We start from the raw sequence: 25,323 nt of genomic DNA on the forward strand, positions 1-25,323 counted from the left end.
ATGCTAGTTCTCGGGAAGTATTTTTAATGGAGGGGTTTACAACATTTGATTGGAATTGAGAAGAAGAAAGCTGTTGCCAGTGGAGAAAATAAACTAAAGAGAACAGCTAGGGATATTTTAGAGTCCCCTGGGTCCACCCAGTGCTGGATCCATGTGTCCAGAACACGAGTAGTATAACTTAATGAATTGTGAAGGAAACCCTGTCATGCTGCTCTGGACAACATTATCCATGGACATATTTATCCTGCCATCAAGTGTGATTTCCCTTAATTAGCCCAGCAGATGGGCTGATGTGTTTGGCTCCAGCACTGATGGCAACAAGGCTGCTGTTGCTCAGGCTTCAGGGAAGTTTTTACCAGGACCCAGTGTCTGCTCTTGGTGGTGAAGGCCTGACTTGCTATTGCTTAGCAACGGGTGATTTCTAGCCAGATTAAAGTTTCATGTGCTGTAATGATTCTTAATAAAGCATATGATCTTGAGCAAGTGTGTTTATGGGTGTGAGAACAGAGGGCTGAAGATGAATAAGCACGCATCAGCATGTAGGAGATGGAAAACTACTGGAGTGAGCACAGGATAGCACAAGAGGCCCTGCTCTCACTGCCTCAATGATGTAGTAAAATTTAGGGTGGAGGAGAGAGTATTTGAGCATAACATTATGGGATTTTGTATCAGTGAAAGCGTTTCAACAAAATATGTCATGTTCTATATCTTTCAAAGGCAGTAAGTTTTAGTCACTGATAATTCCCCTTCTGTTCATAAATCCAAAAATTTTAAAAGAAGTTCTGTGGGGGAAAAAAAAACCCTTTTTCCTCCCTTTTATGGAATCACCTGCAAAATACAATAATTAATGTTGGAAAAGGCTTCTAAGATCATCAAGTCCAACTGTTCACTAAGTCAGCCATTTGGGCGGTGCAAATGTTAGGAATTTCAAATGAATGGTGGAGGATATTCAAACAGGTACTGGTCTGTTTTGGAGAATTGAACAGAAAACAGTTTTTCACTATCACAGGACTTGTCAGGATTATGAGTTTTCAGGACTGCAGCAAAACTGGGGTCATGGGCTGGCCTCAGCCAACAGCCAAATGCCCACACTACTGCTTCCTCATTCCCTCTGCCATGGGATGGGGAGAAAATAGAAGAAAGATGAAAAGACTCATGGCCAAATATAATTACAGTTAATAAAGAAAGTAAGTGCTGTACATGGAACCAACAGAGGATTCATTCACTACTTCCCATAAGCAGGTGTGTGGGCATTCCTTAGAAACTAGGGGTCAGCAACCACAGCAGTGACTTGAAAGACAAATCCATAACCACATATTGTGATTATTGCCTTGGGCTGACAGGAAGAAAGCAAGCTTCATCCCAAACAGACCCAGCAGAAAATGAAGCTTTTATGTTTGCTTTTTCCTTCCTTTTTTTTTTTTTTTTTTTTTTTTTTAATGAGTGTCTGAATAGGTGTATGACCACTAGTGAAGTGGCAAAGTGGCAATATGAGAAACTCAAACACTCAAATATGGTTTTCTGCTTTTTCTATTCTACTTGAGATTACTTGGTTTTTGGCATGGTGACTCATTCTCCCTCTGTCTTAACAAACATTTAACCATTTAAATTATTTTAAATAAGTCCAATAAAAAACCCCTAGAAAATATCGTCAGAAACACCAAGACACTTTGTGTCCTTGTTCAAAGTGAGGGACTGTTTTCTAACAAATCTGACCCAGATAAAGTAACAGCTGACAGCTGCTTCTATGCTGAATCAATGTCAAAATTAGCAAGTTCTTCCAAGATTTCCTTCTCTCTTTGACTGGAAGAGGAACTCTTCATCGAAATTGATACATTCTTGCAAAGAAATTTAGGCCTCAATGAGGTATTTTCTAAGAATGGGAAAAAGTGAAAAAAGAAAGAAAAACAAAAACAAAACCCTCAACAACACTCTCACCCAAAAATGTACTTATCCATCAAGGAGTAAGTCAAGAAAACTTCCTCAGGAAATCCTAAAGGAAGGGATGCATAAATAAATTAGGCATGCTCAGAGGTTATGTTTAAATTAAGAGACTGCACAGAGCACAGCCATCAGTGCTGCCATAGGTGATTGTCTGCACAGATGTGATGGGAGATGATTCTACATATAAGAACTGAGGGTGCAACAGTGAAATTTAACCCATTAGATGCTTTCAGTGCTGGAATTGATGGCTAGAAAGTAATTAATATATGTTTCTTGTCAGTATGGCATCTTTTTGCTTATTTATTTTTAATTGCTACTTTCATACACTCATATTCTTTCTGCCACCTGTAAATACATGGTGTGCTTTCAGTGCCTTTGCCATATTCCTTTGGACTGACTCCAAATAAAGTTAAACCAATGGAAGGTCTTGTATGAAGAGACTGCATAATTTGACTCAAACTATCTTTTTGCTCAGAGGCCGAAGAATGAATACAAAAAGTAATATTACTTTCAAAATAAAGTCATTAGTAATCATTAAAGCAGCAGCCAAAAGCAGACAGTATTACAGCTGCATTAAAAAAATGGAAGTAGAAGTCAAACATTACTACTAATCACTGCCATTGTCCTGAAAGAGCAGAAATTAAACACTGATTTAAACTCATTTTAAATCTCATTACTGAGAGACCAAATTACTAAAATTGTGGAGGCCTTACTCATGGATTCCCATAGAACAAAACCATCTTTGCATTCTTTAAATTTGCAAGTGTCCTTAAGAGCTACCAGAATGACAGCATAGGAGCTACATCCAGTTGCATGGGTGAATAATGGGTACATGGAAGCCAGATTCCTCGTACTGATCATAAACAGTTTCAGTTTCAGGAAGGTTGTGCTTTACAAAGAAAAGGGTTTTGCCAACTACCTCACCACAGAGAGCTTTCTCACTAATGCATTTGTTTCTTGCTGATGTGACTTGACTCTGATGGGCTAAGAAACTGACAGGTTATTTTATTCCTCTTGCCCTTTAATTCTGAAACAACAGAGGTGAAAGTTTTGTCATGATGGCATGCCTCTCTTGTGGGAATTCACAGAATTCACTAATTTGTTTTCAGCCAAGGAGTTTGTCACTACCAGCCTGGGCTTGATTTGAGCATTGCATCAGAAACTAAAGTCTCAATATTTCATTTTAGGCTTCTGGTCTTTCTGGTGCCCCTATTTATGGCCTTGAATAAACAAAGATATGGAGAAGCAAAATGAGCCTAACACTAATCATTTGGTTTCCATTTGTAATGTGAGCTTGAGGACCCTGATATAAGCCTGTCTCCTCCTTCCCTTGAAAATGCAGCCATGGCTGAAATACTGCATGACTGTATGGAACATCCCTGCAAATGTTCATGGGTGCCCCAAACAGCTGTTGGAGTAAGATTGTGTTAAAAATGGATTGCAATTAGACGATACTGTGTTCAAGGTACTGAAACTGCCCAAATATAACTGTAAAGGGAATGATTTGCTAGTTTCCAATATATTTGTGTCTGTGATGGACAGATCAAAGTGAGGGCCCTGCCGCACTAGAGTGTTGCAGTAGTTATTATGTCCCCATATGTCTGCTGACCCTTGGTAACTGAACTTCTTTACACTGTACTACTGGCAGATATGATCTAATTCCAGGTACTTTTACCTTACAGGCTATGGTTTCACTGATTTCACTTACCTTACAGGCAGATGGATGGGTACTTCAGCAGAGCTGATATTCTTAAATACATTAAACCAACCAAATCTGATCAAGTATCTAAGCTGATATTAAAGCTTTTGTTGTTGTTATTAAATTTTTCAGTTGTGTGAGTTCTTCCAAAGAGCAAGCTGGATGTATTCCTGACCATGTATCATTGCCAGGGCAGGAAAAGGCCAGGTGAACATCTGTGCAAAGCACCTTTAGTGCCTTGCAGATACGGGGGTAGAAAGAGTCCATGTACATAATGTCAGTGACCTTGGCTCTGCGTGGGTATTTGCCCACACACACAGACCTCAAAGACAAATCCTTGTAGTGAACAAGGTCTGGAAACTATTTTACTTTGTGGTTCAAGCAGGATTAGCAGCACTTAAGTGTGAAAGAAATGTAGGTTGTACCTCTGCCAGCGTAGCAGCTACAAACACCACCGCAGCAGGTGAGGTGACCTGAACAAATAGCACCTCTACTGAGAGCAAATATTTGTGTTCAGTTTCTCAGTTCCTTTTTAAGTAATCATGACAGTCTGGCTTGATGTCATTTTGCTTTAGGCCCTCATTTGAGGACTGGAGGTGATGAGCCTGGCAGCCTAGCACTTTCCTTAGTCCCTGGAGAAATGGGCTGGACAGAGATCAGCCTAGAGCTGCCCACTCCTCCTCACCAAGGGGAGGAAGACAAAGGTGCCTAGGCTCCCCAGCTGCTTCCATGAAAAGCCTGTCCTTGGGAAATTAAATGAAAAATTTGTCTCTTTGATGAGATCAGTACAGTGAACTTTAAGACTAGGAATTGGCCAAGCACCTGTATGCCTTTTGCAACATCCTAACTATTGATTCTGCCCATCCTGCAATGGACAGCTGATCATTTTGCTTTCCATTTTCACTGGCCACGCAGAGAATTGATTCTCCTTCAACTTCATTTCTGTTTGTGTCATAGGGAAAATCCAAATAACCCAGCAGCTGCACAGGTTGTAATTGAATGTCACAACCAACAAACAGAAAGGTTCACCTCAGGCACATTGTAATTGGTTTTAAAATGTAATGAGTCAGTGTGTCTGTGTATCCTAAACAACCACAGAAATATCTGCTATATAGTACACCATTTCTAGAGCAACTAGAGAGGACCCAAGGAGGGTTACACTCACTGTGCAAAGTGTTAAACAAATGCATTAGTGAGAAAGCTCTCTGTGGTGAGGTAGTTGGCAAAACCCTTTTCTTTGTAAAGCACAACCTTCCTGAAACTGAAACTGCTTATGAGTCAGTTCTGAACAAATTCATTCTTAAAATGAAAATGCAGGGGGAAAAAAGAGATTTTCAATTGTTGAAGCACCCAATTTTGACATTTTTAGAAGTTTCATTTTTCTGCCTTGAAGATGTGCCACCTGACATCTCTTTTTACTTGTGAAGAAGGATAAAACTGTACAAAATTATTTTGAAAATATAGACCTTTCTTTCATTTTAGATTATCACTTAACAATTCTATTAATTTTAAGTTATTTCTAAGCTGTGATTTTATAATTTGTAGCAGAAAATTGCTATGGGAACAAGGAAAATTTCTCTGGTTTTTCTAAATACTTGCAGTGCTCCATTAAAGACCTGGTGGTGTAAATAACTCAGTACAGCACATAGTTGGGATTATACATGCATCATGCACAAAATCTTCAGGTGACTTTCAACCTGTGCCATATTATTTGGACCTCAGGAGTATTAGGACTGTGGATGGAAGAAGAAGACAATTAAAAAAAAAAGAAAGAAAGACTAATGGGAGAGAATTAAAAGGAAAAAAAGAAGAAAAAATAAAGCAAGGGATACAGGACAAGGGAACATGAGGGAGGTGAAAGGAGAGAGCAAGCCTCACATTGCAATTGCATAGGCATGGTGGGGAAGGAACTAATAACTAGTTGCTGGAAAATGCATTAAATCTGAGCCACTGAGCATAACTTCAGCAGCATCCACAGGATGATGAAAACACAGGGCAGAGAAATGAGGCATCCTGATTCATCAGTCTTTGCCTGCTACAGCTGCTCCAGACCCATGATTCTTTCTAGGAAGAAAACTTGTCCTGGTTATTGCTATTTTTGTGACAGAAAAAGGGCTCATTTATAGGTACTGCATTTCATATCTGCTTAAATTGCCAAAAGGAAGCTGCGTATTATATAATATGTAACCATATTTGCTAAATAAAAAACCCCACTAGCTGTCAATCTTACTATCCCAGCATTTAAGTGTTCACAGAAATCCTCACCAAAATTCTCTTGTGTAGGAATGAATATATTTGAGCCCTCCCTCTGCTCTCTTTCAACCTTGCACATAGAGAAAAACACATGCACATCCTGTCTCCAGTTATAGAGAGCTTCATCATCTAATGTCAAAAGCCTCATTGAGGGATTTCACAGCTGCAGATACTAATAGCTAATTTCAGTTTCCAGTAGAACTGCTGACTTTGCCCTCTCATCCCATTGGGGTCAAAGGTTTTCAATACTAAATGTCTCCTACCATGGTAGATCAGTGGACCAAATGCAGTTGTTCTTTAATGTTAAAATATCTTATTTATTGAACATTTGAAAGACAGGGATATTGCTTAGACCTTTTGCCCCACCATAAGATGAATCTGTAAAATCAGAATGCCATGACCTACTAGTAATAGTTGCTGTATATCTGATGGTGGTTTTTACCAAAGAGTAAAGCAAAATATAGTGTGAGACTATCTAATTTTAACCTGACAATGGAAAGGTTACAAAACCCATATTCTGTCAAACATAATTTACTATTAGAGATTTCAGACATTTTTAAGGAAAGTCTTAAAGAAATGCCTTTTCTAAAAGTGATTTTGAAATATATTGAAAAGGCTAATTTCATCTACAATTTATTTTTTCTAAATGACTTTTCATTTCCGTGCATATGTAGAAAAAAAAAAAGATTGCTAAATAACTACACTCATCCATTAAGACAAATATCCTGTTTCCTCTTCACAAACCAGTGCAATTCAGGGACAATTTTTATGTATTTTTAGGAGAGGTGTAAATTAAGTTTTCTGATTTGTATATTCCTCTCTCACTACTGGACTGTCCTACACTTTGCTCTGGCATTCTTCCTCACTTTCGACTCTCTTAAGAATGTTTTAATATAATTTTTGCAGTTATTTTAATAGACTTGGTGAGCATTTTACTTCTCTGACAGGATAGTTAAGCCTTCACAGCTGTGCAAAATCCTTCTGTGTTCCTGACATGCATTTTCTACTTTTCCTCTCAGCCAAGGTCCAAGTTAGACTTCTTGGACCTCCTTAATTGTCCACTGTGAGGTAGCTGGGAGTCCTTCCAAGAGCTGGCACAGTGGGTGGAAGATGAAAGTGTACCAAAGGCAATTGTTGCAGTTTACCTGAGTAAAGAAACATAATGGATTCTGAAGAGTTATAGGGACAACTAAAGATTTTTCTAGGGTATCCAGAAAATCTGGGTTCACAGGATGTGGGTTATAACTTACAATAATGAGATACTATATTTTTTTAATATTTCCACTTTTTATTATAGAATATTTGGGATTCCTCTCACAGATCCTGAAAAACAATAACAGGTAAATGGCTTTTTCAGGGCTTGACATAGTCATTCAGCCATGAAAAATCCAGGAAGAAAGAACTTTTAGGAATTTCATAGACTGTTTGCAGCATATCACACAGAGCCAAGTTTGAACACAATGTCTTATCACTGAGTTACTCTTTTTTTGCTTGCAGTCACTTGTTAATTTTGATATAAAAAGATTGAGTTATTTAACTGAATTATTCATTTAAGTGTTAGAATGACTGAAAAGTCACTCTACTTTAAGACTTCGCAGCAACATCCAACACATTTTTGCATTTATTGCTTTAAGTGAGGAAGGGAAGAGGAACTTGCAGATCTCTAGGGTAAAAGGGGTAAGGCAGCTCAGAAAACCTTCCAACGAGCAAAATGACCCTGAATGGCTCAGGAGAGGCTGCTGTAGGGAACCAAAGCCTTTCAGGGTGATCACCACAATATTGCTAAGGCAACCTGTGTTTTGTGGATGATTTTCAGCTGCCAAAAGCTGGGAGGTAGGAGTTAGTGTGCCAAGAGCAAGATGATCCCTGACAGCTTCTGTGGTCCCCTGAAGTATATTTCATTTTATCCTTTTTCCGTGAGAGGATCTAGGTGACACAGCCAGTTTCCTCTCCCTGATTTATTAGGCTGTGTGCCTCCAAAAACTGATGCCTGATGTCATAGTCCTGCTGTCTGGAACCATACTATATAAAAGTGGAAGGGCTGTATGAGAGCAAGAGAACAAGAAAGAGAACAGAAATTCCTCAGTCCTGATTTTCAGGGGATGTGAATGGTGGTTTGTTTTTGCTCAGTAAACTGAACTAAGTAAAAGGCTGGAATTCTTCAATATTTATTAGTGTAATAAATAAGAGAAGTATGTTTGTGTTTGAAAAGCCAAACAAATTGTCTCTCTTGGGCACAGCTTAATATGACTAATTAATTCTCTGAGTTATGAAAAGGGCAGATGAAAATATTAAAAAATAAAATAGAAGAAGAAAAAGCAGAGAACCACACCACAGTAAAAAAAAAAAAAACATACTGTAAAGCCATTTGAATTTCTGGCTGCTGCATCTGAAAATGGTATTGCAGAGAAACAAAAATGTACAGAGGAGAATGAAAAGGATAGTGAAAGTTTTAGAAGAGCTTTGCCATAATAAAATACTAAACAGATTGATTCTTTGGTTTGGAGAAGGGAGGACTAAGGGAGGGATATGCTCTACACAATTATAAATTATAAAGACATAGTGAGTAGGGCTCAATGATCCACTATTTTTCACAACCAAAGATCTAGAGGCACCTAATTTAATTATCAGGCATCCTGATAAACAAACAAAAAGGAAATTCTTTTTCAAATAAAGCATAATTAGATTGTGAGGTGCATTGGCACAGGATGCAGTAGAGGCTATCAGTATAAATGGGCCCAGAGAAGATTAGATAAACCCATAGAGGATAGACCCATTGGTGGCTATTAAAAATGATGGTCTAGATTAAACTTCTGCCTCAGGAAGTCCTTTAAGTGCTGGTTGCAGGAAGTTGGAAAGGCATTTTAGGCAATCTATGTATTTGCCCTGTTTCTAGCAATATCCTTTTGGGCCAGTTCTTGAGCCAGCATACTTCAATTAAAAAATCTTTGCTGAATTCATCAGGAACATTTCTCTGTGTGTGTGTGTGTGTATGTGTGTGTGTGTGTGTGTGTGTATGTGTGTGAAAAATAACAAGAAAAAAGGAGGCTGTGATGAGAAAAGCAAAAGCAACTTAATTAAACAATGACTTCCTCTTACTGTTAATACTTTTCATGCAGCCCTCTTGCAAAGGAAAACCTCAGTAACCCTAAATCTGCTACTATCAGCTTGAATTTTCATTTCAATCAGAGTTTTCCCAGCCCTGCTGTCCTTCTGTGTATTTGTTGCTTATCAGCATGCTATGAGAACAATGCATGAGAATATTGTATTTGACAATGCTGCCACCTGGGCTGCATCTGTAGTAAACTAAACAGTGCCAGGACAATGCCCAACAAATAGGAATTTGATTACTTGTAATGCTGCTCAGACAGGTCCCTGTCTTAATTTTACACTTGGCCAACTAATTTTCTCTGTCCCAAATAATTCCCAGGCTTTACTAGCAAATTAGCATGGACAAAGGATCATTCCCCATCACAGTTTGGATGGATCCAACCTGTTCTTGAACATATGGCCAGAGCATGCCAGCTGGCCTCATGGCCAGAGGAGGAGCCTTCACCATGCCTAGTTTGCTTTATAGATGTGATTAAGATTGGATGTAACCTCTGGAGGATTGGGTGAGGAAAGGAATAGGTTTTCTAGAAGTTTTTTTGGCCTCTTGGGGAAGGTCCAAATCAATCCAATTAGCTGTCAGGAGGGATGAGGAGTCCATAACATCTCCCAGGCATGCAGACATTTGGTTGTTTCCCTGAGATTAGGACCAGTTCTCAGTTCCTCATTCTTGAGATACACTGAGGACTCTGGGGATGTCTTTGGCCAGGGTGAAAGGCCACTTGCAAGAAATGCTTTGATTTCATAGCAGGACTTGAGGTACAGGAGATTTCTCTTCTAGATCTTAAAGTTTCCCTTGTCTGGGAGAGGTGATTTTGTTTTCTCAGATTATGGAGTGATGTGGCGAGTGTCCCATATTCATCCTCTAATGACACATTCTGTCATTATGTGATTGAATGAAATTCCAGCTGCAGTTTAATTCAGGCACTTTGAGTTTTCTCTCATTTGTTGCCAGGCTTATAATACCAGGGACTATATAGAAGCTAAAAAACAACAACTGCCATAGGCAGCTTGCAGGCTGAAAGGAAAGCACATAGTGAAAAAAATTGATGTGAGGTCCAGAGCAGGCCAATAATAAATAAATCAAAATGCTATGAACTAAGTTCAGTATCAATCAGTTCTAGTTCAGTCTTCCTCTTATATTGTGATGGAGAAGGCAGTTAATTGATTAAGTCTTGCTGAGGTGAACCTTTTAAAGTATGTGAGCAACAGGTCCACTGACACTGGGACCTGTTTTATGGATGGATAGGTTATAAAAGAAGTACAATTAGGAGATGGAAACAGCTTGCCTGGTTATTAAGGGTAGAATGAATGCATGAAAAATGAGATCCAACAAAGAGGCAAGACTTTGCAGGTGAAGAAAGAGAATTTAAACTGATAGATCAGGTTCAGAGAGTAGACAGAGGTTAAAGCTGAGATGACAAAATTTGAAGAATGGGCAAAGTGATTATTCATCCCTGTCACAGCACACACCCTTGATCAGATTTGGCTCATGCCAAGCAGTGCTTCCCTAGAGAATGTCTCCTTAGCAGGGTATGGAGCAGCACAGCCAGGCCACACTCCTGACAGACATCCAGCCTGCACTGGGGACAAAAGCTGTGTCATACCAGCCTGACCTTGGGCACTGCTCTGTGTCATTTCCCACTGTACACGCAGTAGCTTCAGGGTTGAATGAGCTGCCTGGATGTGTCAAGCTGGTTCCAACTCAGCAACGTCTCCTGACGTTTCCAAGCTTAAGTCTGGAGAACTTCAGCTGTCACAAGTTCCTATCACAGTTTTGAGTGTCATCTGTGCAGTGTTGAACTGGAATGAATGACAGATACATCACATATTTAAAAAGGAAAATGAGATACTACATGTAAGTGATAGTTTTTGCTCTCCTACTTATGCAGATCACAGCATCATCTTACTATACATTGAGCTTTCAAAGAAGCAAAGTTCTCTGTATTTTTAGAGCCTTTAATTTTTTGTCAATGTTTTTGAGCCCTGTTGAGAGTGGAGGCTTTTCCTGCTATGTTTTAGTTTCAAGTTCAGAGCAAGAGTCTTGTTTTCTGTTTAGACCTGTTTGTGATGCAGTAGTTTGTATATTGGTGTGTCCCTTGTGTGTGAACTGTGTTCCATACGTAGTTAAAACACTTATATTGTAAATCATCCGATTTTCATGATCTCTTTGTTTGCAATTCATTGCCCATTGAAGCATTCCATGCTAAGAACACAACTTTCTTCTCTGTCCACTGGTGTAGAATGTTCCACCAGTAGGTAGCAAAGGGCAAGCTGAAGGCCTGTTTATCTATGAGATAGAGAAGGTGAATGACATGAGATGAATGCACTCATTTCTGACACTTGCATTTCAGCATGAAACAGAATGCTGTGATAACCTGCCTGACTCCTTTACTGTGAGAAATTAAAGTGCCCATGAATGCTGTGTGTTCATAAATGAAGGCCATGCTTTTAATTTTTATGGTCAATAATAAAAATGGCAATTTCTAGGAAAAATTTATACTGAAGAAACAAAGGCCATGTATGTCTGTTGCTGAATGAATAATATGAGTTTGGAGTACAGTTTAATCTCATACAAAGATTATCTGTGTAATACTGCAAGAGCCACCCAGACTCTAGATTAATTTATGCTTCATAAGTGCAAGAACACAAAAATTGAATCCTTTCAATGGCTGAAATGACAAAAGCCTTTTGAAAAGACAATGGAAATAATGAAATAATGATGTGAATATGTATAGTGATAAAATATAAATAAATAAGAAGTCCTCATAATAAGAAGTAAACTAATCACTAAGACCTACTCATACCCCTCATACAGATTCATAAACATAAGGGAATGACAAAGAAATTCTAAGTTCCTTTGAAATATCTGCAATTGACCCTATTTATAACAGAATGTAACTTTTCTGCAGGAAGGACATTTTATCTCTTTGTGCTCTGTGTAGGTTTTTCTGGACAACAGGCTCACTGACATTAACAAATGTAGTACAGCTACAAGAAAGAAATTCATTTTAATCCTAATTCTAATAGGAAATTGAGACAGAAAAAGATTAAGTGGATTGTCCAAATTTGCACAGAAATGCTTACAGCAAAGTCAGAATCTGACTTACGGATCTCATTGCATGATCTTTCCCTTTAATTTTGGGAAATATTTTTTTCTTTTTCTTTTTTTTTTTTTTTCTTTTTCCTCAAACACTTCACATCCACAAAGGTTTAGTCTTAATTAGCCACTCCTAGCATCTTAGTCTAGTTTTGGGCAGATTTGTTTTATGATGCTGTTTTCTTGCAAGGGAAAATAATGTTATGCATTCATTCTGTATGTGTTTCTGAATGATATGATAGACCTTTGGAATCAATTAATATATTTTTCAAAAATATTAAACTATCTTCTTTATTATGAAGTTAGCAGTAAGATCTTCTACTTACTTACAAGAATGTAAAGGATCCTTCAGAATATTTTTGTTGCAACTTTCATTACTTATAACTGCTTTCTGTGCAGCCACATTAGAGGATAAGCATATGAGTTATACAATATAGGCAGATCATGTGAGCAAAGTCTCCATGGAAACTGCCTAATTTGTGCTTTTATTTAATTAGAGTTGTCCATTACCTCTCCAAATGAAGTTTAATTTAAATTCATATGCCAGTCATTTTTTAAATTGTGTATGACTTTTCATCCATCACTTACTGAGATCTCTTGTAGGCTGTATTTTAGCAGACTGAGTTTATTTAACAATTGAGTTTATAAACAGGATGTTTATTTGACAGCTCAGCTTATCCAACATTCTTAACATCCTTGGAACTAATTTTCTATGCAGTATCTCTGCTATACAACTCATTGTTATCAATTAGACATTCTTAACCTCAGAAATTGTCAAAACCTCAGAACAATTGCTTGAGAGATCCACATGAGTATATTCACTCATTTTGCTTGCTGTGAGATAATTGGGAAAAAATTTGAGTACAAATAAAAAGTGTAATTAAAAAAAATATGCAAAATGCATGTGTTTGTTAAATGGAGCATTGAAGCAGGCAAAACTGTGTGTCTACTGTAAGCCACACCAGAAAACCAGCTGGTCTCATTGAGGTACTCTGAAGAAAAGTCTGAGCTGGTTTGACCTTACAGAACTGTCTGCCTGAGGGTATGAAAACATGAACTGATGTGAGTTATTGGGAAGTTATCAGTTCTTGGCTGTGCACCACAGGAACATGGTCTGCAATGCCTGATTTTATCTTTCTTTCAAGAGCTGCTGGTTGAATGTATAGTGAGAGGATATGAAGTACTCCATTATTTCCCAGTTCTTCTGGGGTGTCTTGTAACAAACACAGATGATAAGAGGAGAGTGGAAGGCTGTGTATACTCAATAATTCCCACCCACCTGAGACACCAGCAAATATGGAGAATAGGGAAAAACATAAAAAGAATTAAAAATGTAGTATTGGGTAAATACATGAAACATATTACTGACATGTTTTGTATCATAATGTACAAGTTCTGAAGAAAATCTTGCATCTCATGGAATCATTATTGACCCAGTTTTCCATTTGCAGCTCCATTACAGAAGTATCTAGACTAGGTGCCTGGTCCAAAATTAGTTTACGTGCCAGCATGACAAGAGGGCGATGCAGAGGCAATAAACTGCAGCTCTGAAAGGGACATAAGCCAGGGTAGCTCAGAGCTGCACTCTGGTGCCACTCAGGTGGTTTCTGCATTCATACAGCATATACATATCATCCAAGTTTAAATATTCTTTTATAATTACAGAAGTTATGTCTGGAAAAAAAGTAAATGTAAGTGATAGGAAAAAAGTCATCACAACATTATCATGGTTCACAATGGCAGAATTGAAAGTTTGTGTATAAAAGGTAATAAAAGTTGCCTAAGAATCATGTGTGGTAAGTGCTAGAGGTGCAACTAGAGGACCAACAATAAGGATTCTTCTGGAATAATTTCATGAAGGCTAAAAGTCAATACAATTTAACATAACTGAGAAAAAATTGGGAAGAGCAATGTAAAAAATGTTACCAAAAATGCATTTATTAATATTATGTGATATTAGTGACTTGAAAATGTCTAGAAAAATTACAATAATAATAATTGATAATATTACTAATAGATGAAAACTTGAAAAACTGGCAAAGGGATAAATACTGCAGATAATAGCAACACAGCAGTTTAACATTAACAGAGGTCCTGAACGGTAATAGGTGTCACTGAGTGGATTTAAAAACTAGTGGAGAGTTATGTCTGGATGTAGACAAATATCAGAGTTATTAAATAGCTACTTTGTTTCTGTCTTTTCAGAAGAAGAGGGTGGCGATCTGCTCAAGTCGAGCTTCAGTTTTCCAGGGACGCCAGAGGAGGAGCTAGGTACAGAATCCATCTCCCAGACACCTGGTACCGCCTGCGCACCCGGCTGGGCGCAGCCGCGGGCTGGGCACAGGGGCTGCTCTGGGCTGCAGCCTCACCCTGCCACAGAGCCACCACTGTCAGTGACAGTGGCCAAAAACTCTCACTCAAATCCTTCTGGGCATTTCTCACCTGCTGTATAAGGTTAGAGAATGCAAAGGAAAATCATCAGATTTGAGTAACACTCAGGCAACTGAGAGTCCAAAAGAAGGTATTCAAGGAAATTGCCAACCTTCCTTCTTTTGTCTTTTTGTCTTAATCTTTAGAGAACATACTAAATGCAGATGGAGTTTGGAGTTTTCAATGTTACCTTTTCAATTTGAAAAAATAACAGAAGCAAGAAGAAATCAGAAACTCTTAAAGCCAATGAGTGAAGTCTTGATACTTCTGTCTAACAAAGCTAGTACTAAAATGTCCCGCTGGCTTTGGTTTTATACATTTAGATTGTGAAAAATTGAGTTTCTGTTCCTGGAATTTCATACCCAGATTGTCACTGGTTTATGTGAAATCTGTCAAAATTTTGACTTATATGCAATTACTTCATGTGGTTATTTTTAGAAAAGCAATATGGGAAGTGGTTTTTATATGTTTGCTACTTAAAGCTGCCTTTATTCAACATGAGCTTACTTACATTTCAGAAGTCAGCATAAAGTAATTTTTCTTTTTGTGCATATGCTCATGTTAATATATTGCAACAGTTTATTTTTTGTTATTAGAATATTGTTGTAGTTGACAAGAATATTATAAACTCTTGCCCTGACTGTATTATTACCCACTGCTAGGAAGATAAATTATAGTTTCTGTGTTAAGGAAAACTACCCAAGCAGTTAGAACAAGGAGCATGAATTCAGACAGGTTGTGTCTTTATGTTTAGCCAATCTCTTAGAAGAGGATTCAAGTAGTGTTGCCACTCAGTTGCACTCAAATCAGTGAGTGTCATAAATGCTCAACATAAAAATTTCTGTACTGGACTTGTTTATTCACTTAACATTCCAAAACAAGTGAAAAAAAGCTACAGGATACACTGCAAAGATTAGACAGAAGAAAGTGTTATTGAAGAGATTGAGGAAGCCTCAGTCAGTTTCTGCCTTAATCAAAGTGGTGTAAAAGGGAAGATATCATTTAACATGAGACTTCCTAGGAATCTCACAAGTGGATCCTATGGAGGAGTCAGGAAATGAACAAGTCTCTCAGCCTTCTTGGACATCTGGAGTTTCTTCACCCTGCTGTCCCATTTCACAGCACACAAGAAGGAGTTCAGATGGCCTGGGTTAGAATCCATCTCATCTGAGAGTTGGAAAGTATTTCAGATGTAGATGTCTAAACTGTAGATCTCAGGAGTTCTTTTAGAGTCAATGGAGAGTGATAGAATTTTCTAGGACATAGCAGGTTTGGCCTACTTTAGAAGCTTAATGAAGAGTGAGATAAGTAACGCTTTAGAAGAATGTCACAATTGTTCTCCTTCCCATTTGTTTGAGAAAAAACTGCAGGATTTCTGGAGCCAGAGCAAATGATGTACAAGTCAATAATATTAAATGTCAGGTGTCTATAGGAGCAAGGACCCTCATACAAAATAGATAGTCAAAGATTAACACAAAGATATATTCTAACTGACCAGTCATCCAGAACTCTGACTAGGAAAAAGATGGGGGATTGGTCAGGAATGAGAAATAGGAAAGCAAAACAGCAATAAGAACAACAAATAACAACTAGACTACAAAGAAATTAGGCTGCTTTCCAACATTTCAACTATTTATGGCCAAGTAACTAAAAAAATATGCCAAAAGCAAGGAAAAATATGTCCTTGCTCCTAAATTTTGTCCTTTCTACAGTCCTCTGAAAGTAAGTACCAAAGATTGCTAGATAATACATGGAAAGAAATGGGTGGCTTTAATCTTTTTGGAAGAAAATCCTGTCTTCCTGACAGGACCAAGTCACCAAACTGGAAGTGATCAAAGTAAGTGGACTGTATAGCATCAGTAATGTAAAAACATATGATAATGTAAAAACATAATGTAAAACATATCCCCTTTTCCCCTAGAGACAATCACTGAAATTGGTAAGACTTTTAGAAAAGTAGTTAGTTAGTTAGTTAGTTAGTTAGTTATATTCTGTGTAGACAAGCTCTGCAGTTACAGCTATGCCTATGTGCTCCCCCTCTACAGATGGATAGGACATGTCTGTCTTTCTGTCCTTGCCCCAGTGTTGTGTTCTGTCACTAGCAGATTTGTGTTCAAATCAATGAATCTTATATATAAAATAAGTGAAAAAACTGCAAACATCTTTCTCAATCTTCACTTTTTCTTGCTGTTGCACAAGCATAAACTTAATTATTCATTGGAGAGAAATATGATTCTGGGTGGATACTCTAATCCTTGGACTATGGAAATGGGCTCACTTTTCTGTGTATACATAACGCAATGACTATGTCATAATTTTGTATGAACAGCCTCAATCTGACAGACTGCTAGAGACCTTCATCCCTGAAGAAAACTCACACAGGAAGTCAAATAAACTGCCCTAGGTCAAGACAGAGTCAGGATGATGTTCTTTGAGGCAGCTCCACCTGCAGGGCCATTCATTATTCTAGACTCTCATTGTCCTGAGGAGCTTCAAGTTGTGATCTCTCTGGTGCTGAAAGATCTCTGGCTCCAGGTCCTTGTTTGTGAAATGGGTTTAGAATTTCCGAGTGAGGTTTGTGGCGTTGGTGGGGTTTAATTAATGTTTGCGCAGTATCTCATGAGAATAAAAATGCTGAATAGTAATTAAATAATATTTTTAATAAAATTATCCACTGCCTTAATTGGAAAAAAATATCAAGGGATAGGACTGATCTCAACTCTTTCCCCCTATTGATTCTATAAAAGACCTCTTTGGTTAAAACAGGCAGAAGAGCAAAGTATTCCTTCAAAAAAAGCTTACCCAAGCATTATCAGCCAGTTTTTGAGAACATTACACCAGGGCTTTACCATTAACATTTATTTGTTACCAGAGTTCAGGGTGAAAAGTATTATTATTACAAGATTCACACTCACACCAAAAATTCCTATTCTTTTCACTAAGAATATCTCAAATAAGAAACCTGTTAAGCAAAAAAGAAAATAAAGGTAGCAGGACATGATGATGGAGGCAAGAGATCTGACTTGTGAGCTCAAGCAGCTCACTGTAAGTCTCACAGAAACTGGAGTTCTTTCATTCTAGGCTTTCTTCTAGCTGGTATTTACATCATCTAAACCATGTTACTGTATTAAAAAAACCCCAAAAAACATTTAATGAAACTACTCTTTTCTATACTATCTGAAAATTTCAGTCTTGTTTACTTTAGGCATGTAAAGGGTAAGGCAATATTTTGCTCTAGGTGTCCAAAGCAAATAGTGCAATCTTAACAAGAGACATAGAAAAATGCCATGTTTGAAAGGCATTCAAATAGTTACAGAAATGTAAACACTTAAACATATATTTTAATAGGTAGTACATGTACAGAGTAAATAGGGAAAATGGATTTTTGAAAAATTATTTTAACTCCTTTTTACAGGTAAGGAAAATATTTACACAAGTTTTGTAGTTAGGCTGTTTTATAGTTAGCAAAATCTAATGTCAAGCAAAGAAGGAGAACTTGCACTAAAAGCTTTTTACTGTAGTAAATTGCTGTTTTCTCTTCAGGAATGGTATTGAATTGATGTTAAGGAAAAGGTCAAAACCTGTAAAACAGGTTGCAGTTACTAATAATGCTCTTAACATGCCCCAGTTGCAAAGTAAACTGTAAGGGAGTTTAAGGGCAGGCTATGAAAATGTATTTTCATTTCACAGTTGATGCTTTTGATTAATTGGAAAGGTTCCAGTGTCAGACAGTAACTCATGGTTATTCAATCACTGCTGATTGCATGATCATGCCTTTATGACCTTATGTGTTGGAAGGAAGAAAGGACATGGCTGTTCTTGAAATGAAAACATTAATGAAGTCCTCTACTTTTCAGTCTGTCTGTCCTTCTACTGTGCACTCAGTGCAGTCAGTGTCTGAACACTTCACAAGGGTTTTAGCTTCATGTGCCAGGAACTACAGGAAATTTTCCCATGGAGAGAGGGGGGGTTGTCAGAGTCCTTGACTCTCCTCTGTGTCACATCCATGCCTTGGTGCACCTTCCCCCAGAGCATCCAGGGATATTTAAATATCTGTAGACTGACTGGAGCTGGTGGGACTTCAGCCAGACACATGACTTGGGCACACAGAGTAACCACTACAGTGACACTCATCCCAGTAATCAGCAGGCACAGGAACAGTCTGGTATTAATTCCTAGATGAGCCACAGACTGAATGTTTCCCTGGATTGTGACACTAACACTCAGAGGTACAGAAGTTTTATCCTAGTTCCATGGGGAATTGAAGCAGGGAGTCTACAAGAGACGTGCACAAAGGATCACTGCAACCCAGTGGTTAAGATCAGCCTCTCCACGGCAACTGACACCCCTGCCCATGGCACTGTCCTCAAACATGCGAATAATTCAAGGCTGACAGAAAACTTGACTGCAGGTTTCCCAGGTTAATCCTCTAACCACAGGGCTATCTTTCTGTCATATAATAAAAAATATGTAGCCAGGTGGTTTGGTATGACAATATAAAAGTCTTTCAGATTTACAAGAGATTTTAAATAAGACATGCCCCGATATGGTTTAGTGTCACCCTCTAATTTCCTTATTGTGACTAGATTAACAGATACTGGGAAAAAAAAAAAAGCCTTTCTTATTTGTCTTATTCCACCATATCTTGAAATAATGCCACTTGATATTCTTAATTTTTCTCTACACAAAACTGTAGTGTAGAAGGTTATTGATGCAATAATCAAGACTGTAGAAAACATTAATAAAATAATAGGAAATGTTTTTCAGAAAATATTTTTTTTAATTTAAATTCCTTTTAGTTATGCTTGAGAACTTATTCTTTATATTACTTTCAGTCATAGAACAAAATCATATCATATGGCCTGATCACATAAAAACATATTAACTGCCTAGTATTTTAATTGCCAGATTGTTGGCAAAAAATGCTTACTAAAAATCTGCAAATCAGAAGCTATTTCTAAAAATTAAATACCTCATAATATCAAATAACTGCAAAAATCCCATTAGGCCCAAGATCAATTCACAAACAGGTGAAGATATTTATAAGGATGCAAAAATAATCACATAGGATATTTGTAATGAATTATTCATCCATTTCTACCACATAATGCAAAGGGAGTTATGCATTGATAAACATATATTTCTGTCCTAAATGATTTCACACATGGGATGTTAGCAAAGAAGGGACATTTTTCTCTCCCTTATGGCCTGCTGACCTCTGTAACCCCTGGGTGCATACCTGACACGCAACATTTACCTTCCTACAAAGAGTGTGACAGCTGCAGAGATGAGATGATGATGATGATGATGATGATGATGATGATGATGGTGATGATGATTGAGATGAGACAAGATGAGATGAGATGAGATGAGATGAGATGAGAGACCAACCGCTTAGCCACATCTTCCTTCTTCAATGAATATCTTCCCTGGATTCTCCCTTTTCAAAAGCATAAACTGTGAAACCTTTTAAATGTATTTCTATAATGAGTAGTTTAAATGATGTCCTCTCAATTTCCTCAGGAAAAATGTTACCATACTCTGCCTCCACATTCATCATTGCCTGCTTAGGTTCTGTTGGGAGTGGGACAATTTTGGAACAACCAGGGTGGTGGAGATGCTTCCAGTGTGGAGGCAAAAGACTACAGCTCTCTGTCAGAGTGCTGGGCACATAGGCAACTGTCTTTCCAAAGGAGCTTGCCCTGGAAAAATCAATGCAGCAACATAAACACCAGCAAAGATAGCTAATGCACTCCCAGCTTTCACTGCTGAGTTCAGTTGCCACCTTTTATTGTGCAGCTTCACTTGTTTTTCCATCTATTTATAATGTCATTTCTCTTCATAAGAGAACAAACAGCAGCATATTGAGATGCCTTGTCTCAAACTCACCCTGAGTGGGGGTACTTAAACCACTACCTTGTCCCAGGAGCAGGAGGCACTGTTTGGCCCATCACTGCCACATGAAAAATCTGGGTGCTAGTTATTGTGGGCACAGGCAATTAATGTTTGCAGTGTTTGTAACAGATCCAAAGCAGAGCTCAGCCAGAGACAGCACCCTGATTTGAAAAATTCCCAATCTGGAGGTTATGTAAAGAGGAAGATTGTCTGCCTGTTACTATGGCAACAGGTTTAAAAGGGATCTTGTCACCAGGCTGCTATTTCTTCCTGTACCCCATAGGAAAATCAGGATGAGTCCTCCTCCATCTCAGTGGGTTGAACTGAACAGAAAAGTTCACCATACAATGGCAAAGCAGCAAGAGGCAGCACCAAGGGTGTACACCTGAGCAGAAAATGATGAACTCTGAAAAGTAAAATAATTCTTTTGGGTTAGACCATGGCTAAAACTAAAATTTTTGGTGAGTCAAAAACCTCTAAAGAACTGTTTCTGAAGCAAACAGAAAATCAAATAATTTTCTTCAGTTCTGATAATATAAAATCTGAATTATTGTTCAGAAAAAAGAAATATAAAGGTAATTTTGAAATAGAATAGTATTTTAAATCAAGCAATCATTGTTCCATGGCAATAATCAATGCTTTTGGTGATTAACTATTACATTGCTTCTTTCCCAGAAGAGCACTCTGTAAAAGAGGTGAAATCTTTAAAACATATCCATGTTTTAAATAATAATAAAAGGCAATTTAGAGGGAATATACAATAAATACTTTTGCTTGGATACATGAGCATTAGTTCTTGCAGTCCCCTTAGTATTGGATGAAGTGGAAAACTTCCTCCATGATATATTATCATAAAAAGTGGACAAATTCAGAAGAATTCCAGAAACACTGAGAAAAAAATAATCAGGTAATGAGTTCATAAATACTAGCATTATTTTTTTGTTTGATTTTTTATTTAAGAATCAATGATAATGGAGATTTGGTGGTTCCATCCAGCTGAATAGTTGGTCCAAGTGTTTGTATCCTTGGGATTAAATTTTGGCAAATATGCTATCACAGGCAATATTTCAGAAAACCAGTTTCACCCTTCCACGCCATCATCTTTCTGACAGGGAACCCTTGCAGGTTTCTAACACATTTATTCTAGTCAGCACAAATTGTGCATTCTGCAAAATGCAGCCTTGATTAGAGATGATCTACCTTGAGTAACACAGGTGTCATAGGTAAAATGACCAAGAACTTTCTCAGCAAATGTTTACAACTAATCCTGGCCCCATGAAGTTAATGGGAGATTTGCTACTGCTATCAACATGACAAGGATTTCCCTTGTACTTCCAGAGCTGTGCATAGATTTCTGTGTATGTCTTTGCGTTGTACCCTGCAATTACTTTGGCTACCTTTAATTGCTGAGAAAATAGTGGCAGTTTTATGACCACGAGGGAAATGGATTGTCTCATGACTTAATAACTGCAAGCAGCAAAATTTTATCCTTTAGGATAGAAAATCCATAAAGACAAGCACAATAAGGAACAAAGGAAGTTTAATGGTGTTGGGGTAGCATTTCTGCTCTGTATTTGGAAGCATTAAAACCAATTGTTCATTGATATTCACATAGTGAAGCCCTGGTTGACTCTGTAGAGCTGGATTTTTACAGAAAATAAGCTGACGTGTCAGTTATTTTAGGTCAGTCTAGTTCTGCTACATTATATTTTTTCCAGAACTTCGCTGATCATACAGATTCTGTGAAAAAATATTAGTCGTAAATCATTTTGTGGCCTTCCCTGTGTCACAGCACTGTTGAAAGGTGAATAAAGGCAACATCCTTCAAACTTGAAAAGCACTGTGAAGGCCTGTGTGCTGCATACTCCTTGGTACCAAGATATCACACCCTTCAAACCAATGGGAATTAATTTTGCACCATCCTGAGGACTCCCTGCATTGCTCCACTCCAAATCCTGGAGAATTATAAAAATCCCGTATTACCTCTCATGGATTTCTGTTCTGTCCTTTTTCATGGCATGGGCACAACACTGTGACTTTCATCCTCTCCATACAGTCCAAGGGCTGATTTTTCTATCCAGAAGATGTGAGATGTCTTCATTCCTCAGATACTGTATCCACATTTCTTCATTTTCACATATAGCATGCCCTGTTCTCCACACCAGGCAGTCAGTGTTGTAACCTGGCTTTACCTTGTCCCTGGTCAGAGCTTTTCCCAGTTATCACCGTTCTGTACTTTCCTTCTTCCCAGTATATTGTGCTTTGAGTCCCCCACCAGCCTGTTCACCATCTCCAAGGTTCCATTCTTGCTCATCCACTATTATTTTGCGCTCCTTTTATTATATACCCTTTTCTCTTATCATGCTTATTTATCTCAGAAATAAATGCCTTGAGATGTTGGACTGTCAGTTTACTAATCTTTATTTGAAAGATGGATTGACATGGAAAACTGTTGGGCTGAACAATAGGATTTGGTGCTATCAAATATTTGTTCCACATGCAGACACCTGTGTAACAGTGCTCAAAACTGACTAGTGAATAAATTGCAGCATTCCACATGGTCCTTACTTCCCCCTTTGGGTTTTCTGACGTTGCTCCAATTTTGTATGTTCTGGACTCCAATGCTGTCTTAAATACAATTTGAATGTCCATTTTTATCTAACATTGGAGTTATAAAAACCATCTTACCCTTGGTCATTACTTGTCATATGGTTCCACTGAACTAGCTTGGGCTGTTAAAACATTTGCCATGGTTTAGAAGTATCCATGTGCTTCAGATCACCTAAACTTATGCATTTTTGATGTAGGTTTCTGCACTGGAGCTTGTCAGCCACAACCTTTGCCATAGTCAGCAGAGAAAAATATGTACATGAAGGGTAGTATTCATCTGTCATTTTTGGACACACAGTTCAGGCTTCAGAAGAATCATGCCAGTTTCTCACTCAAAAAATAAAACCACATTCAGACTGCGTATTTGTAAGGATCTTTGGCTGGTGTTGTTCCTGAAATCATACCTACATATCAGTTCCTATTTCCCTAGTATGAAACTGTGATGGCAAGGGTTGAACTGTATGGGCTGGACACACCCTCCAGCTCTGTTTACACTGCTAGTGGCAGCAGCCATATATGCCTGCCACACAGTGCCCAGGATTCTGAATAGAGAAGCATTTGTTTTTCAGGTTTATGTGTCGGAACAAACCAAGCATCCGCATGCGGCACATGTGCTGTTTGACAGCTTTGGGCATTTTGGTGCTCGGCTTTAGGTCCTCAGAGCCACCTACTTCTTTCCTTTGGCTGTGCAGACTGGGGGCATGAAGTACCTTGTGGCAGCAGTACTACAAGAACCAATAAACCTTGTCTCTGAGGGGATGCCACTCAATGTTCAATATTTCAAGTAAGCAGTCTGAGTAGTTATGTAGGAACTCACCAAAAGGTCAACACACTGCATGAAGAGCACACACATCACCAAAAATACAAATCATTTTCTAAATCTGGAAGATGGTCACTCAATCTTTGCAATTTTATGTAAATTTTATGCCAGATGTTGTGCTACATAAATAGATTGGAAATCTCATGAGACCATAGCAGAAGCTTAAGGCATTTGCATTTCCAGGACTTCCTTGCATTTGGCCGATTAGTCACTCTTCTCAATCCCTGTAAATATTCATTTTCAAGGCTAGTATAGAACAGAGAAAAATATGGTAACAAGTTAATGAGGAAACAGTACTCATATAATACTACTTAATGCAGACCTTGGACAGACATTTTTGCAGCTAAAACATTTAATTATGCATTTTCATGTTTAATGTCTACTTAGTTAATTAATATGCCCATTTTCCCAATATTTCATTTTTTATTAGTTATAGTTATGTTGTGAGGATATATTTTTCATAATGCATTTCAACACCGATTCAACTATGTGAAACAGCAAGATGCAGCAATCTGTTTTTGTCTACTATCACTTTTTGAAAGCTGGATTAGGTATCTCTTTTCAGCAGTGCATTTTCCTGGTTACACTAAGCAGAAGAACAGTTCCTTCTCCAATGAAAACAGCACAGATGTTTCAGATGGGAAAGCAGTTTACTGACAGACTTACACAGTTAAAGCCATTGAAATTAATTTCTCAATAGAAAGATAAGTAAGAAAAAAAATCAGGCATCATTTAGTAGTTCCAGAGAGTACTATCACACCTTGAAATCTTGCTTCTAATATGCAACACACAAAAAGATTTGTGGGGACAAGCACTTCTTTTGATTGTCAGAGATGTTTCTGTGTTTTTCTATTGATGCTCTTTAGCCAAGAGCAGTGTTCCAGGAACTCTAGAAATGCACAGCTCTTATGTTTTCTACTTAGAGGGTTTTAGCCTTCTAACCTAGAATGTTAATAGCAATTCTAATTTGTCATTTCAAATATTATTCTTGGTCCTTGAATCTATCTTTCTTTCCTTGATACTGACTAGTGCAAGGAAAAATCTTGGATGATCTAAAAATAGTGGCCAGATCCCAAACACAGGCAAACCAATGTCTGCTTGGAGCAAGAGAACAACTCTCAGAAAGTCCAGGACTGAAAAGAGGAGGAAAAGAAAAGCAGGACACAGAATGGCATAACAGGGAAAGACTTGAAAGAGATAGGAAGGGATACAGAAATCCTTCCATCTGCTGAGGTTAAAGGTTGACATATCTGTACAGTAGTCTCTGAAAAAGAAGAGCTTTAAGGGATTTTCAGTGTTTTGGAATTACTGGATTCTTTAACATAGCAGCCCTTGTCTTGTTCTAGGTCCACCCCCAACCCCAGTCTTTAATTGCTATCTGACTATTCATTGAAGTTAGTTGGAAGATTCCATTTTGCTCTGATGAAATCCAAAAAAAGCCATTCCTATGCTCTCATATAATAT

General features: G+C 38.0%; 1 protein-coding gene across 22 annotated transcripts in view; it reads left to right on the forward strand.

Moving 5' to 3' along the window:
* The window catches only part of DLGAP2 (DLG associated protein 2), a 455,914-nt gene that overhangs the window by 339,958 nt on the left and 90,633 nt on the right, over positions 1 to 25,323 (forward strand). For 15 of the 22 annotated variants that reach the window (XM_036380773.2, XM_036380774.2, XM_036380781.2 and 12 more), the window contains one exon: positions 14,310 to 14,375. The exons of 6 other annotated variants lie outside the window; for them this stretch is intronic. In XM_036380773.2, coding sequence (XP_036236666.1) covers positions 14,310 to 14,375 — 66 coding nt within the window. The remainder of the gene's footprint in view (positions 1 to 14,309; positions 14,376 to 25,323) is intronic. One more of the 22 variants, XM_054514362.1, reaches the window with a different exon arrangement.

The sequence above is a fragment of the Molothrus ater genome, chromosome 3, assembly GCF_012460135.2.
Source record: "Molothrus ater isolate BHLD 08-10-18 breed brown headed cowbird chromosome 3, BPBGC_Mater_1.1, whole genome shotgun sequence".
In the NCBI taxonomy this organism is placed as follows: domain Eukaryota; kingdom Metazoa; phylum Chordata; class Aves; order Passeriformes; family Icteridae; genus Molothrus; species Molothrus ater.